This window comes from Anneissia japonica, unplaced genomic scaffold (genome assembly GCF_011630105.1).
Source record: "Anneissia japonica isolate Jap-2015-1 unplaced genomic scaffold, ASM1163010v1 scaffold287793_len260017_cov185, whole genome shotgun sequence".
Lineage (NCBI taxonomy): Eukaryota > Metazoa > Echinodermata > Crinoidea > Comatulida > Comatulidae > Anneissia > Anneissia japonica.
Window position 1 is genome coordinate 221,722 of NW_022693789.1, and position 15,819 is coordinate 237,540.

The window sequence follows — 15,819 nt, forward strand, 5'->3', positions numbered from 1 at the left end:
GTACACCATGTGTAATAATATATGGCAAAGAAAAACCAAACCAGTCACTCGTCGCAAAAATCAATTTTTAGTTATTAATACAGGGTTAAAAAATAAAACGAGAGATATAAAATGGTAAAAGAATCAATTAAATCTGACATTTTATTATGAAGTTACAGGAGTTTAAACATACAGCTGTTTAAAGAACAGTAATTGAGAAATCAATCTTTAAAAGTTATGATTTCGGGCATTTTTCAGGCAGAAACCATCACCAAATCATTAAAAGTTTTTGGTTTAACATTGTAAATGGGGAAAATAGCAGCATAGCATGATATAGTGGATAACAGTGGATCACAGACTATCACCATCTTTATTTGAGACCAACACCAGAACTCACTTTTCTCATTCTCCTGATGATGGCCAGAGCAATCATATAATTTATTAAAACAATTTTACATCGCTGTCTTCATTCTGCTGTAGATAAAAAAGCAGCAGAAGAGTTGAGAATCTTTGAAGATAGAATGTCCCAAATTATTGCAACAATGACAAAAGAGATTGAAGAACTACGTGCCGTTATCCAAGAACATGAGGTGAGTGTAATTTGCATGGTGTAGGTCTTGGAGATACATATTTACAAACAGAATGTCAACAAAAATGCACTAAACCCCAAGACAACCAATCATTCAACCTACTTGAATTTAACCAATAAATGTATTTACTGTAGAAAGAGGTAAAATATTATTTCATTCAATATGATTTTCTGTTCTGTTTACTTTTTAGGATACCATTGAGAAGTTGAAAGTAGTCATAGAAAACTTAGAGAGGCAATTAGATAATGCATTAGGTTAGTGCGGTGTTAGAAATAGATCATTCCATTGTTTAAAAAATAAATAAATCTACTGCATAGTGAATCACCTCGTGCGCTCTCAGACTTCAGTATAAAGTGCTATATAAATCCAACTATGTTACATTATTAATATAATCATATTCAGCAGGACTATATTTATATAAAATCTTGCATATATTTTTGGCTGTCTAAGATCTTTAAAATATCTTTTTTAGACAAGCAACACGAGTATGAGAAACAGTTGAACATAACAGTTCAGGACACCGAGGCAAAAAACAGTCGACAGGAGTCATTACGTGAGCAGTACACGCAACGCATCAATGACTACAGAGCTGAAGTAACTATTTCCTTTAATAATATTTTTTTGTAATTATTAAGTTTACTGTTGTTTATTCATTGATGCATGAGGTTTTGGCACCCGAGAAAACCACCAATCGTTAAATTGCTTTACTGCCGGTGTAACTAGCCAATGCCCTATTGTTGCGGAGGGAGCTACAGATTCTTGAAGAAGACTCGATAAACCAAATAATAAAGATATTTACACTCTCCTGGACAGTTTTGTTCATCTTTTACTGTCATTGTTTCATAAACAACATAGAATATAGTTCTGCTGTTACAATACAAACAAGTTGTCCTGTTGGTTGGTTTCGGCCTGGAGAGGGGGGATGGTGTTGCGAAAATTGAGATTGCGGAACAAAATCTCTATTCTAATGAAAACTTAATAATCACTTATAGTATTTTAAACCACTTAGTGCAACTATTTTCCTGCTGGGAAGGGGTTGTCCACACTCCCTGCAGCCTCCAACCTATATACATGAACCATCTTAAAATATAAATTACTAAGGGTTTTATTTGCTAGTAATAATAAAGAATACCATGTTTATTCAAATATGATAGAGGGCAAGTAAAAGTATATTTCATTTAATTTTTGTTTTTGTTCATAGATTGATAAATTGGAGGAAGATATTCGCAAATTACAAAGTGAATTGCAGACCAAGGTTGACATGATAAGTGTTCTTGTAAGAACAAGCTTTTGTCATTTAAATTTCAGCAATTTGGTGATAAAATATACTTTTCTAAAACATAATAATGATTCAAATTCATAAATTTATGTATATATAAATATTATTATATAAATATATTATATTTGTTTTTGTTACTAGTTTGCATTAATATTATGACACAGTCAGTAATCCATATTTTTAACAGTAGTGTTATTTATATATTCTAAAATTATATATTATTTTATTTTATTGTTATTATTCCTGTTGTTGTTGTTGATGAAAATATTATCACTTATATAATGTTTATTATTGTTTTATTATTAAAACTTTATTAGTAGAACATTCTTAACCCTATTGACATTTGTTTTTGAAAGTAATATACTGCAAAATGTATCAAATATAATTTTTAGTATGATAAGGAAGTTTTGACTTTTTTTATTTAGGAACTGAAAGTAACGGAGCTAACTGCAGAGTTAAAGAAACGTTCAGTTGCTGCTGCCTTGCCATCACCAATTGAAACGGCAGCAGCTCCAAATTCCCCGACTGACTACCGTCACATGGTGTCGCGTATAAAAGCCGAGTATGAGTTGGAAATACATAAACTTCAAGACCATTTGAGTAAGGAGAAGCAGAGGTATGTTATAATTTTTGTATTACCAAGATGGCTCTTCAGTTTTATATGTTTTTAATATCGGAGGATAGGAGTATATTTGGTGAGAATCACACCAAGGATAACCCACAAAGTCCGAAGACTTGTTTCCAGTGGGGTCCTTCTGTTGGTGAATTTGACAGCACACTTGGAGACAATCTCCTACCTTACCGATGAGTGTACGGCGTTCTTTTACTTGCACATGGGCTATATTGCACACAGAACCAACAGCTTAAAACGTCTCATCCGAAAGACGGTGCGCTATCATAACTTGTATTTTAGCCCTCCAGCTGAAACACATAGAGAGCAGCGATGGGAATTGAACCGGGGACCTAGAGATCTCCACAGTTCAGCGCACACACAGTGGCTACCACCAGTTCAGCTGACTGAGCTAAGCTGCTCTCTCTCATCTTGATTCTTCCCATTTGGGACGCCTGACATGGTTAAGAATTAACTTCAGTAGGGAATGAGTTTGTGTCTTCCATTTGCAGGAGTACTCGGTCAGAATCCTGTAAAACAGCACACTTTTTCTGTTTCTTACAGTAGTAAACACATGTTTACTCCTAGGAATTGTATGGTAGCCAGTGAAGGGCTGGCTCAAAGATATTTATAATAACTTGCTAATCATAGATTTACAAATATTTCCCTACTGAAGTTCAAAATCTTTCCATATCAGAGGTCCCAATTGGGAAGAATCAGGATACAGGAGATCTGTTAAAATGAGCTTTCTTAACAATGTAATTGTATTTTGCTATGTATGGTGATTTCCCATTCACACTGACAGCAGGGAAACAATTGATAATAAAGTAGTAAAGTATGCAAATACACGTGAACCTGCAGGAGATGGGTTATTTTCCGGGAGATTCTTGCATGCGGAAGTGCAGAAGGCATAACCGATTTTTGGGAAAAGTGAGACCGCTGCCATGTGAAAGTATAGTTTATACAGGAGGTGGTTGATTAATAATTTTAAAAACAATATCCAATATTTATTTTAATATTTTGACGAAGTTTTAGGATTATGCCTGTTTGGTGGCACGTTAAGGCATAAATTGGGGTTACTCTCACTCATGTGATACACCACAGTTTTTGGCAAAGGCTGGGGTGTACATTTTAACTTTTTCTAAAGCTATCAATGATACATAAAATTGATTAGCATGATTGTGTAACCAGTATACTTTTTAATTTCAAGATGTGATGCTACATTAAGGAAGCAAGAACAGGATATGAAGGTGCAACTGGCAGGCATTCATCGTGTTAGCTTACACCTACTGCGTGCAATCAACCATTTCAAAGACAGCTTAGTCAATATTTTTGAAAAAGAAGGTAACATTTTTTTTTTTTACCTGTCAATTGATTTCTGTTTAAAAATGGATAGATGGATGGACCTATTCAGATGAAGGTAACCCACAAAAGTTTGAAGAAGACATAACTTTCAGTGGAGTCCTTCTGGTGGTGATTAGGCAGTACACTGGGAGACAATTCCCTACTCTTTTCAAAAAAGGGTTTCGTGCACTTGGGCCATAATGCATGTGGGACCAATGGCATAAACATCATCTGAAAGATGGTGTGCTGTTGTAACAAGCATTTCAGTCCTCCAGCTAAAACACAAGGATAGCAACAATGAAAATTGAACTGGAAACCAAAAGTGTAATTGAAACATTCATAAGAAGGGGAAGAAGTTACATGTTCATTGTTTTCTCCTCTGAATCCGCTAACATGAATTAGCCTTTCTGTTTACCAAACAGTGTATATTGAAACAGTAAACTTATAGTTGTATGTAAGCCTGTTCGTTTTATAATAGATATATTTTTTTGTGTGGATTGCAAATGGTCATCTAACACTTCATGATTTTCAATATTTGACAAGGTCTGCTGGATTTGGCACACGAAGTGAAATTGCAACACAATCTACCAGTTGATGAAGTAAGTATCTCCGCAACTGTCTCATATTATAATTCGAGAAGATACACTGAAAGTACAACTCCCTAAAATTTATGAAATGATTTAATTTCAGAAGCCAACAGACACAAAAATCAAGCTAAATATGATGTCAGGAAATGCATTAGAATGTAAGTAGCATGTAGCAATAGAAAATGCATTTGAATATAAGATGTGGCAATAGACAATTGCTAGAATGTAAGTAGCATGTAGCAATAGACAGTGCATTAAAATGTAAGTAGCATGTAGCAATATAGACAATGCATTAGAAGGTAAGTAGCATGTAGTAATAGACAATGAATTAGAATGTAAGTAGCATGTAGTAATAGACAATGAATTAGAATGTAAGTAGCATGTAGCAATAGACATTGCATAGAATGTAAGTAGCATGTAGTAATAGACAATGAATTAGAATGTAAGTAGCATGTAGCAATAGTTGGAATGTAAGTAGCATGTAGCAATAGACAGTGTATAGAATGTATGTAGCATGTAGCAATAGACAATGCATTAGAATGTAAGTAGCATGTAGTAATAGACAATGAATTAAAATGTAAGTAGCATGTAGCAATAGTTGGAATGTAAGTAGCATGTAGCAATAGTTGGAATGTAAGTAGCATGTAGCAATAGACAGTGTATAGAATGTAAGTAGCATGTAGCAATAGACATTGCATAGAATGTAAGTAGCATGTAGCAATAGACAATGGATTAGTATGTACTGTAAGTAGTATGTAGCAATATATAATTCATTAAGTAGCATGTTGGACGATGCGGTAAGTAACATAAAACAATGGACAATACATTATTAGAATATAATTATAATAACAGACAGTGTTCTCAGTCAATGACAGTCGGATGTTTCAGCCACAGAATAGCAAATACCATCTACTTTAGGCCTAGAAAGGAATGCATTACCGTACATTGTATGTAAAATGAGGAATTGTATGTAAAATGAGGCATCAGGTAGGCAATATATCAGAAAGTATACAGCGCAACTTGTGAAAATGCGTTTGATGAATATAAACTTAGTAACCAAAATAATAGCCAATAAATAATAGAATGTAATTAGTGCAGGCAACAGACAATGAAAAAAAGAAATACAGTACACCATGCTGGCAAGTTTAAATGCAACAAAAATCTTATGGATGTGTTAACGTTTTCTTGATTTCAGTGCTTGTATCATTAGAAATAAAGATTTCTCAAGCATTGATGAACAAGGTAAATAAACCCATAACTTTTACAATTTAATATCTTTACTTAAACCATCTAATTTCCTTTAAAAAATAATATATGTTCTTGTTCAATAGTAAAGTATAGGCTGCTTTATATAACTATGATTGTACCATGTCGAACACGGATTCTTTTCAGATTACCAACATTTCTTGTGACTGTATTAATAAAAACAATACGGCCATCCCAAGGCAAAACAATGTAACTGACATTTTTGTCGATTTTGAGATATTATTATTTGGGAGTATATTAAACACGTCTGAATTACATGTGAAAAGTTCAGATCTCAATAATGATTCGTTTTGGATATAGCACCACAAATCTTAAAATCTAGTGGTTTTCAATGGCAAAACCACGTAACTACAAGATTACGGGGTAAAACAACGTATCTAGGATGAAGATACGTTGTTTTGCCTCAGAATGGTATTCAAATATTTTCTTGAGCTGATGGAGTTTAGTAAGGCAAAATCGAATGGTTATTAGTGTTTTTATATCAATAATCTTAACAAGCTTGTTAATGCATATGATTGCCCCAAACAGGATAAATTCCAAAAATATGTCTTACTTGCAACAATACCGAACCTGATACATTTCCAAGGCAAAACAACCTATCTGTAAATTATTGCTAATAACTTTGCAATAAGCAAACGGTTTTAATGAAAATTTCACATATAATTACAGTGTCTATTGATACACAATCCTGTAAAATTTCAAAAGGGTACGACAGTTTATTGCAAAGTTTCGAACATGCAAACTTTAACTCTATTTTTCTCCAAAAGTGAAAATTTCAATTTACATTGTTTTGCCACAGAGCGGCCGAATACTTAAATGAGAGTTTTTAAAGTCAAATTTTTTAAGAGAGAAATCAAAGAGTGTAGAACTGCAAAAAGGTCCGACTGCCCTGATTATGTATGCATGCAATGAATGTTAAAAAAAATTACTACCACAAGATAGGGGGCTGCCTATTTACAAATGCCTTTTATGTTCTTTTGAAGGATGCCCTCCAGTTCGTGATAGTACTTTTTTTGAGAAGGGATTGCGTTCCAACGAAACCCCAACAGTCAGATCTCTTGCAGTTCTTTAGGAATTTACAAACAAAAAATTCTTTCTCTTTTTAAGCGCATTGAGTTGAAGGAAGCCTTAGCACCTAAACGTGGATCATCACCGGCGCATGATGGAACCGCTGATGAGGAGAAAGAGCGACTGAGAAAGGAAAATATTCAAGCTAATGAAAAAGTCAACAAGGTGAGTGGCTACTTACTTTGCAATATATAAAATGGAAAAAAATTATCAAACAGAGTTGTTAAAATGAGAGTGATAATGATAAAGATGATGTGATGGTGATGGCTATCATGAAGATCACAATTTTTTGGTGATGATGATGATGATGATGATGATGATGATGATGATGATGATGATGATGATGATGTAAGATTGTGATAAAGATGTAATACTGATGATATGATGATGATGATGTGATGAAAATAAAAATAGCAATAATAATAATTTTAAGAATTATTATTAGAGTACAAATTGGCAAGAGGTCCGATTGTCAGGGCTACCTTGAAACAGATTCCTTGAAAATCTACTACCATGAACTAGAGGGAATCCTTCAAGAGAAATGATATACATGTAAAAGTCGTTCATATCGAACGTGTGCTGCATCTACTCAACGCATGTTCGAATATAGCTATTTGAATTAGGGGCCCATCTTATGGTATTACTACATTTTTTGTTTCATTGTGTGCTGTGTTCATGCAAAATAGAGATAGGTGGACCTCTTGCTATTCTATACTCTTTGGTTAAAAGTAATATTAATAAAATTATAATAATTTATTTGGATATGCATTTTTTAATCAGTGGCACACAACCACAAGGGCGGTGCATCCTAAAAACATAAAGGTAAATTTTAAAAATTACAATAAAATTGGAAGACATGAAAACAACTAAGAAAAATCAGCTTAACTAAAAAGAACATCATCAGACTGTAGATGACGCATCTCTCTCCTGAAACAGCCATGCAGGAAACAGAGCACCACTCAGAATGGCCAAAATCAGCACCAGAGATCAACTACCTGATCACAACAGGGCTGTTATGACCAAGAGTGCAGCTGATAAATGTTTCCAATAGAGGCGCAAATTTCCTGATTATAGGCCTAATAATATTGTTATAGAAAAGTAATTTTTCTGCAATTTAGGCGAGACTTTTTTTAAACCTTGTTCAGTGAATCTGTCGACTGCAAATATTAATGATTTTGAATAAAAATAAAATTTTATTTTTGGCCAATTAGCGCACCCACCGCCACGAAAAAGTGGAAATTAAAGGGAAAAAAATTTTTTCTTTATTTTTATTACGCCCTCCGCTGCCTTGAAATCTCCAAAGATAAGATGTATATTTCTTCCTAATTATATAAATTTGAAGCATTTAACCATCCTATTTTATATTCATCAATAATTTTTTTTTTTTCTCCTCCATCTGGATGTTTTTGGCAAAACTATTTGCTAAATAAGAAAACAAAATTTTATTTTTATTTTTATTCCGCCCTTGTCCTATAATCTTTAAAAAAATAAGTATGATACAAGGAATAAAAAAAGTCTCGCCTTGCATTAAAAAATGTTTAGAATGGACGATGGGTCTAAAAGATGAAATAGCCTTAAAACCACACATCATAAGGATATATTCTACAACCAGGCAAGACGTCTCCCAAACCACACACTCTACAAAGATTCACATACAGTACTTTGGATTATGTGTCAGAAATCCCTTTTTATGTTTATTGTGCTGTAAACTGGAAGCCTGAAGTTAGTTAATATTGAGGCCGCCGATGCCAAAAATGGTTGTATTTCCTAGCTACACAAATCACAGTATTGTCTGTATTCATTCCTTTTTTTGTGTCAATGAGTGAAAATGTTTAGTTTGACATTTTTATGCTGTTTAGATGCAAGAGGAGATTAATGGTCTGGAATACTTGATATCAGAAACAAAACGAATACAGGTAAACAAGTACAACATTGTACTCATTTTTTCATAACTTCCATTCATATAAGTATATTATAGACTAAAACAGTCGTGTTGTCACAACACCACTTGGCACACTTTGTTGTCAACCAGAGGTTGGTTACCATTTATTACGCCTGCTTAACTTCATAATCTTAATGGTTTAGAATAGGCTTTCTGGAATAGGCATTTTAAAACCTAATAGTTTACCATCAAAATGTACTAAAAACACAAAAGCTCGCATTATATTAGTTATCGAACACACATTTAATCATCAATTTAAATTTACAAAGAAAAACTAAAATACAACATTTTAATAAGTGCGTTAGAAATTCGGATCAATGGTTTGTCAGTGGAAAAATGGCATCCGGTTGAATTCATTTTGTGTAGTATAGAGACTAGTAGTATTGCGTGGTATCGTGACGTAACACTGTGTAGTACTCTGTATAAGATAAAGAGTTCCTTTGATAGCTTTCATTTAAACTTAAAATGATTATGGCTAATTTGAAACTTCTACCTTCTTCAATCAGAGATTATCTCATCCATCCATGATGAACATTCATTAAAAACGGACATTAACGTTCATACAGGAATCAATATTCTTTCATAATTTCCTACAATTTTTATTCCTTTTATTAACATATATGTTTGCAAGCAATGGTAAACAAGATATTTTACAGATCCAGTTTACTGACTTGCCTCAGCTTGGTTTATGGCATGAAAATAAACTTGTATCTTGTATTTGTACTGTAGGGCCACCAACTCAAAATATGGTTCAATAGATAAATTATATTATTAAAATAAAATTCATCAAGACATTTTATCTACATTTGTCCCCAATTAGGAATATAAATGTTTGCTGATAAGTGAGTGATATAAAGTACTACAGTGTCACATCACGATACCACGTGATACTACTCCGTTGCTATTGTTGCAAGAAGCATTCAACCTGACGCCATTTTCCTCACTGACAAACCATTGATCCGAATTTCTAACGTAATTATTAAGATGTTGTATCTTACTTTTTCTTTGTAAATTTTAAATAATGATTAAAAGTGGTTTCGATAACTAATATAATGCGAGCTTTTGTGTTTTTAGTACATTTTGATGGTAAAATATTAGATTTTAAAATGACTGTTCCAGAAAGCCTATGAAGTCATTCAGGTGTATTGAACGGTAACCAACGTCTGTTGACAACAGAGTGCGCCACCTGACGTTGTGACGACGCAACTGTGGTACTCTATGGAATGAAATGTGAAAAAATGTTATTTTCTTTAATTTTGTTTTAGGAGGAGAAGTACAAGGCTCTGTTGGATCGCCATAAGCAACTAATCCTTCACAGTAGTGGTATTCAAAGAGAAATGAGATCATTGTAGGTCACAGGTTATATTATTAATAATTATTGTCATGTTTTGAGGTGCACTGTTGAAATTTGGAAGCTAAAGGAAATGTTATTTGATGAAAAACTAATTTAAAGGAACTAACTTCACCTTAGCATTCTATTTTCCAATAGCACCTAAAATAGTTTGATATTAATTACTGTATAAGCCATTCACACTTAAGTGAGGAACATCTTTTTAGCATCAAACATTTCCAGAATAACAAATAAATATGTGCCAATTTAGTAATAGCTACAGGCAATGTTTTGAAATCCATTATTATTATCGTTACTATTATTATTTAATTTTAACCCACCCATATAAAAATATATTAATAAAAATACATATAACCACCGGCATCATCCAAGCTATCTTGTAAAATATGAAGCGCATAGAGACCAAGTATTTATTGCTACAAATGATTAACTGACTAATTGTTTGTATCCTTATGTTGATATTCTTGTTGGACTGGTTCAATATTTGACAAATAGTTTGATATCTTTTTCAGACAAGCCGATTTCCAAAAAGAGCTGAAGCAGCGGGATTCCAAGTTGCGTTCGATGCGAGGCAACTTAGCAGAACAAGAGCGTAATAAACAGATGCTGGTGATGCAAATGGAAAGCAATAAGGCTATGCCAAGTCAGGTAACTAGCTAATTATCAATTTAAATTCCATGTACCATTGTCATAGTCAAGCAATTCTAAACAAAAAGCTAAAGTACAACAACCCGTACAACAATTTTCATTTGATTTCTTATCCTAGGCAGTTAAGAAGGAAGATATTAGTGCTTTGAAATTGAAGGTAGAAGACCAGTTTAAAAACTTGAAGATGTTGGGAGATGCCTTGAAGGAGAACAAAATATCACTTGAGCTCCATACAGTGAGTATTCAAAGTGTTTAATAGTACAGAAATTGAAAACAACAAATACTTAAAGAAAAATATTTATTTTATAAAAACAGGTAGACATAAATTCCTTATGGCATATATAGGTATTACAGGGGCATAGACTAGTTTTCGGTATGCAGGGGGAGGGGGGTGGAAAATGGTTTGGGAGTGCAAAAATTGAGAATGCGGAACTAAATATTTATTCCAATGATAACTTTAATACTAAAATGGCCAATTTTAGTATTTTAACCCACTTATTGGAACTAATTTGCCGCCATGGGGGTGCGTCCGCACACCCTAGCCTCATGGGAGATGATGTAGGGTGTTGTCTTCCTACTGTATATACCTGTTTTAAAAATTTTGCACTCACAAATTTTGATTAGGTCTTATTTATGATATATTAATTTCTGTGTCAAACAGAGCATATATAGCATTTTGTACATTAATGATAGTTATGTGGATATGTCATCTTACAGATCACTGTTGATGTCATAACTCAAGCAATGGAAGTACCCGAGATGAGGCTAAGGCAACTATTTGAGCGTTACATCACATTCAGAAAACTTCAGGACCAGAAAGGTATAGTGATTGCAATATTTAATAAAACCAGAAATAATGTTAATGACAAAATGTTTCCCAATCTGTCAATTAACATCAACTGCACAACATTGAACTTTGATTGAATGCACACCTGGGTTAGCATATAGGAGTGAGAGCTCATTAATTTGTATTAGACAATACCACTAGAGCAGCTTAGCTCAGTCGGCTAATCTGGTGGTAGCCACTGTGTGTGCGCTGTGGAGATCTATTGGTCCCCAGTTCAATTCCCATCGCTGCTCTCCATGTATTTCAAAGCTAGAGGGCTGAAATACAAGTTATGATAGCGCAACGTCTCTCGGATGAGACGTTGTTCCCGTGGGCATTATGGTCCATGTGCACGTTAAAGAATGCAGTACACTCTTTGGAAAAGAGTAGAGGATCGTCTCCCGGTGTACTGCCCAATAACCATGAGAAGGACCCCACTGGAAATAAGTCAGACTTTCGTGGGTTATCCTTGGTATTTACACCAAATAAATCCAATCCAATGGAGCTTTTATATAGTATACAATACAAACATAACACCTCTGACTAAACTATTATTTCATTAATCAATTAATAATATTAATAAATTATTAATCTAGCCTAGCCGAAGAGGCCAAGTGGAGTATCCGATTATTCAGGAATGAAAATCAAAATCGTACTCATTTGAGCGTCAACATACGGGTAACTTAGCTGTACTCAAAACTTTCATGTTAAATTGAGGGTACCATTGAAATCAATTCTTAGGCGTATTTTGATTGGCTGAATCTATGGCAGCCATTTTGTTGCTTTGAACAGCTGTATGTTTAAACTCCATTTTATAGCTCTCATTTTACTGTCTGACCCTGTTTAATAACTAAAAATAATTTTTTTGCAAGGAGTAACTGGTTTGGCTTGTCATTGCCACCTAATTTTATACTTACAAATTAGATAATAAGGGCACTCATCTCTGTGTTGTGCATGGACATTAAGATGAGAAGAAAAGAAACATTATTAAAGTTAAAAATTATCTCCCAAAGTCAAAGAAGATGAAACAATATAAGCCAATTAACAGGATTATGTAATTAGCCGTTGATTATTTTTGGAAGAAATTTGTGTAAAATAATTTGGCAAGTACAGTAGTTAGAAATTAGATTTAAGGTAATCATATTTTGCTGTAGGTGTTCCTTCATGGATAATTTCAAATGCCATATTCTTGTGTTTATAGAGCAACTGATGAACAAACTTTCAATGACAACCGGCGAGCAAGAGCGTTACCTTCAAGGCTTCCTTACAAGGATGGAGAAACGCATGCAGGAAGTGAGTACGCCTACAACATTCATAATAATAATAATATTAATAATAATAATAGTTGGATTTACACCAGAGTCTCAAAGCATTCGAAGCGTGGACAAGCTTGTACAGTAACTACCTTTTCTTCTAATGTCTCTTGGTGCCTGATCTACCCGGTTAGCTGGTACAAGCTACTCTCGTCTATGTCGACCAGCACACCAGGGTAACCCAGTGTATGGGCCTACGGTCTATAGTCCTTATCCGAGAAGACTTGTTTAGCATTTTGCGTTATATCTATAACTTTATTATTATTTGTTCCACCACCAGAACCATAGGTGAATGTGCTGTTTAAACCAGCACCAATGTTATGATGGTTATAGGTTGCGGTGCCCATGCCTTAACCTCTCGGCATTTTGACTCGCCCTAAATTATTCAATTTTTCTATTATATGCATATACTATTTGAATATTTAACTTTATATATACTTATTTATACCTTTATATACATATTTTTTTATATAACTTTTTAATTTGTATGTACAACTTTTATAATATACATCTTTATCATTATTTCTGTATTTTGTTTTGTAATTAATTTTTTTTTTCTATATTTTTGGCCTAAAAGATATTTTATATTCATTTTGAATTGATCATGTTCAGGTCTTTGTTACCCAATAACTTTGTTTTAAATTGATTTTATGTTCAACTCAGGTACTTTGTTTATTGATAGTGTGTACAGTACAAGATAGTATAATACATACTCCAAGTATCGAAATGCACGCCATCGTTTCGGGATTCAATATTTCGACATTAATTATGTCATCATCATCATATTATACTATCTTACCTGAGATTAATCAGTGGACCTTTCTGTGTACAGTACTTTATTGCAATTTATAGAAAGCTGTATTATATTTTACACTTTTCTAGGGAAAAAAACCAGTAAGTTAAATGAAGATTTTTATGCCAAAATAACTTTCATTTTAAGGCTTCGAGAGCTGAGTTTAGTTGGTGTTTGGTTTGTATATGTGAAATTAATTTGCATACAAGTTGTCACATACAAGTTAGTACATAAGCACACAGACCTCAGACACATTTTTAATGATTATTTGTTGAATTATGCAGTCGATCAAGAAATGGCAGGAGAAGAAAGAACAACTTAAAGTACAACGGACAAAGCTGTATGAACAGATGTTTGCCATGTAAGATTTTTTTTTTTTAAATTTTGAAATGAATACAGTATATTACCACAATGATTTTCCCCCTTATATTAGTTAGTAAAACTATAATGATCTTAGACATGCTATGATATTTTATAATCAATTTCTCCTAAAAAACCATTACCAGAGGAATATATACATGTATTATATGGCCTGTGTACCCAGGGTATTTCTTGAATCTGGGAGTAACGCAACTTAGTATCTTCTACATTATTTTTTATTTTATTTTTTTAAATTTTATTTTATTTCAATTTGCATTCCACAGTGGGTGGCCTGCCACTTATTTAATAATTATTTAATTATAATCATATAGTACCCTATAATGATCATATTTGTAGGTATTATCATCATCACCATCACCACCACCATCACCACCATCATCATCATCATCATCATCATCATCATCATCATCTTTGTCCTTACAGTAATTGTGTAGGCCACTGCAGGCTGTCATCCCCCTCAAGTTGATTCCATGTCTTATAATTCTGTATCTTAAGATTTGATGCTGTCAAGGAAGAAACTGGTTTGAGTATGATCAAACCGATTACCAAAACGCTAATATTTATCAAGCCTCAACAACAACGGCGGGATCATGGACGAACTATGGGACCTTACGGTGTGCATCTGAAAATACCCGATAAACCAAGCAATGTAATTGGAACAAGTGTTGCGCTTATAGGCAGCAGAGGTCCCGTATGGAAGGTACACTGCATACACATTATGTGTATAATTATCCAGGGGTATGAGGGGCCGGTCCACCCCTTCCCATTTTAACTGTCACTGCCAATTTCATTATTTGAATTGATTCCAAAATAGCAGCTTTCCTTTTAAGTATTTCTTCTTGCTTGGTTTTTTTATTTTTTTTTTTTATTTATGATCCCCTGTTTATCTGTCGGTTTTATCTGTTTAATGTAGGACTTGGCTACAAATTTGAAAAAGGCTTTGTGTATTAGTAATGAGGTAGCTATACTGACAGTCAAATGACATGGGGAGGGATAATTGACTTATTTCATACTATCTGTTTCTGAAAATACATTTGTCATATGTATATTAAACAATAATTTATACAGTACATTCTTAAAAACAAAATAATTTAAAACGGTTATTTAAAAATGATTGTATTGTATCGTATGTTCTGTTCATCCTTTTTTGTGATGTTTATCTATGCAATATCTTTTTAAAATTTTAAAAATTTCCAATTTAATATTGTTTATACTGTAATTAATTATTCACTTGTATAGTATTTTTTATATGTATCTAATACACCTTGTAATTGGCTTTACTGTAGGTGCTGGATGATGTTTGAAATAAAATAGAATTAAAAAAAAGTATTATTCATAGAGAAATTGATGAATTTTCTTCTTAAGCTGTGTTTCTGTAGCATTTGACTTAACCAATAAAAAATTATCTGTTAAAATTTTGTGTGCAAATAATTGTCTAACCATTTATCATATAAGTTCTAATAAATACATGATTTATAGCTCATTCTTTGTTTTAACTGGATGATCTTATTGAATGATTTGTGACTTTCAGCCAATAGGAAACATCGATCATTTCCCAGCATACATCACAACACCACGGACACTTGATCTTGATGTAAATTATAGAAGGCAACGAGCAAGAGAGTAAGTGTCATAATAAATCATCTCAATATTTTTGGGTGGCTCACATATAAATGAATCATCCATCTATGCAAGTTCGTAAGTGCAGGCTCAAATTGATTGCATGAAAACGGTTTGGCACAGCAGAAAGGTTGGTTTCCTAACCTCGAGACTTTGCTTGTGTCCTTGAGCAAGGCACTTGCCTGCTACTGTGGCAATATGAGGGCAACACTTCAGCATGTG

At 33.4% G+C, this 15,819-nt stretch overlaps 1 protein-coding gene across 4 annotated transcripts in view; it reads left to right on the forward strand.

Moving 5' to 3' along the window:
- The window catches only part of LOC117100941 (myosin-7-like), a 31,169-nt gene that overhangs the window by 13,004 nt on the left and 2,346 nt on the right, over positions 1-15,819 (forward strand). For 2 of the 4 annotated variants that reach the window (XM_033240784.1, XM_033240787.1), the window contains 19 exons: positions 460-569; positions 760-823; positions 1,042-1,163; positions 1,771-1,845; positions 2,274-2,464; positions 3,669-3,802; positions 4,346-4,401; positions 4,493-4,547; positions 5,585-5,631; positions 6,763-6,888; positions 8,583-8,639; positions 9,931-10,013; positions 10,529-10,664; positions 10,783-10,899; positions 11,382-11,484; positions 12,692-12,783; positions 13,881-13,957; positions 14,473-14,677; positions 15,509-15,600. In XM_033240784.1, coding sequence (XP_033096675.1) covers positions 460-569; positions 760-823; positions 1,042-1,163; positions 1,771-1,845; positions 2,274-2,464; positions 3,669-3,802; positions 4,346-4,401; positions 4,493-4,547; positions 5,585-5,631; positions 6,763-6,888; positions 8,583-8,639; positions 9,931-10,013; positions 10,529-10,664; positions 10,783-10,899; positions 11,382-11,484; positions 12,692-12,783; positions 13,881-13,957; positions 14,473-14,677; positions 15,509-15,600 — 1,942 coding nt within the window. The remainder of the gene's footprint in view (positions 1-459; positions 570-759; positions 824-1,041; positions 1,164-1,770; positions 1,846-2,273; positions 2,465-3,668; positions 3,803-4,345; positions 4,402-4,492; positions 4,548-5,584; positions 5,632-6,762; positions 6,889-8,582; positions 8,640-9,930; positions 10,014-10,528; positions 10,665-10,782; positions 10,900-11,381; positions 11,485-12,691; positions 12,784-13,880; positions 13,958-14,472; positions 14,678-15,508; positions 15,601-15,819) is intronic. The other 2 variants (XM_033240785.1, XM_033240786.1) reach the window with 2 other exon arrangements.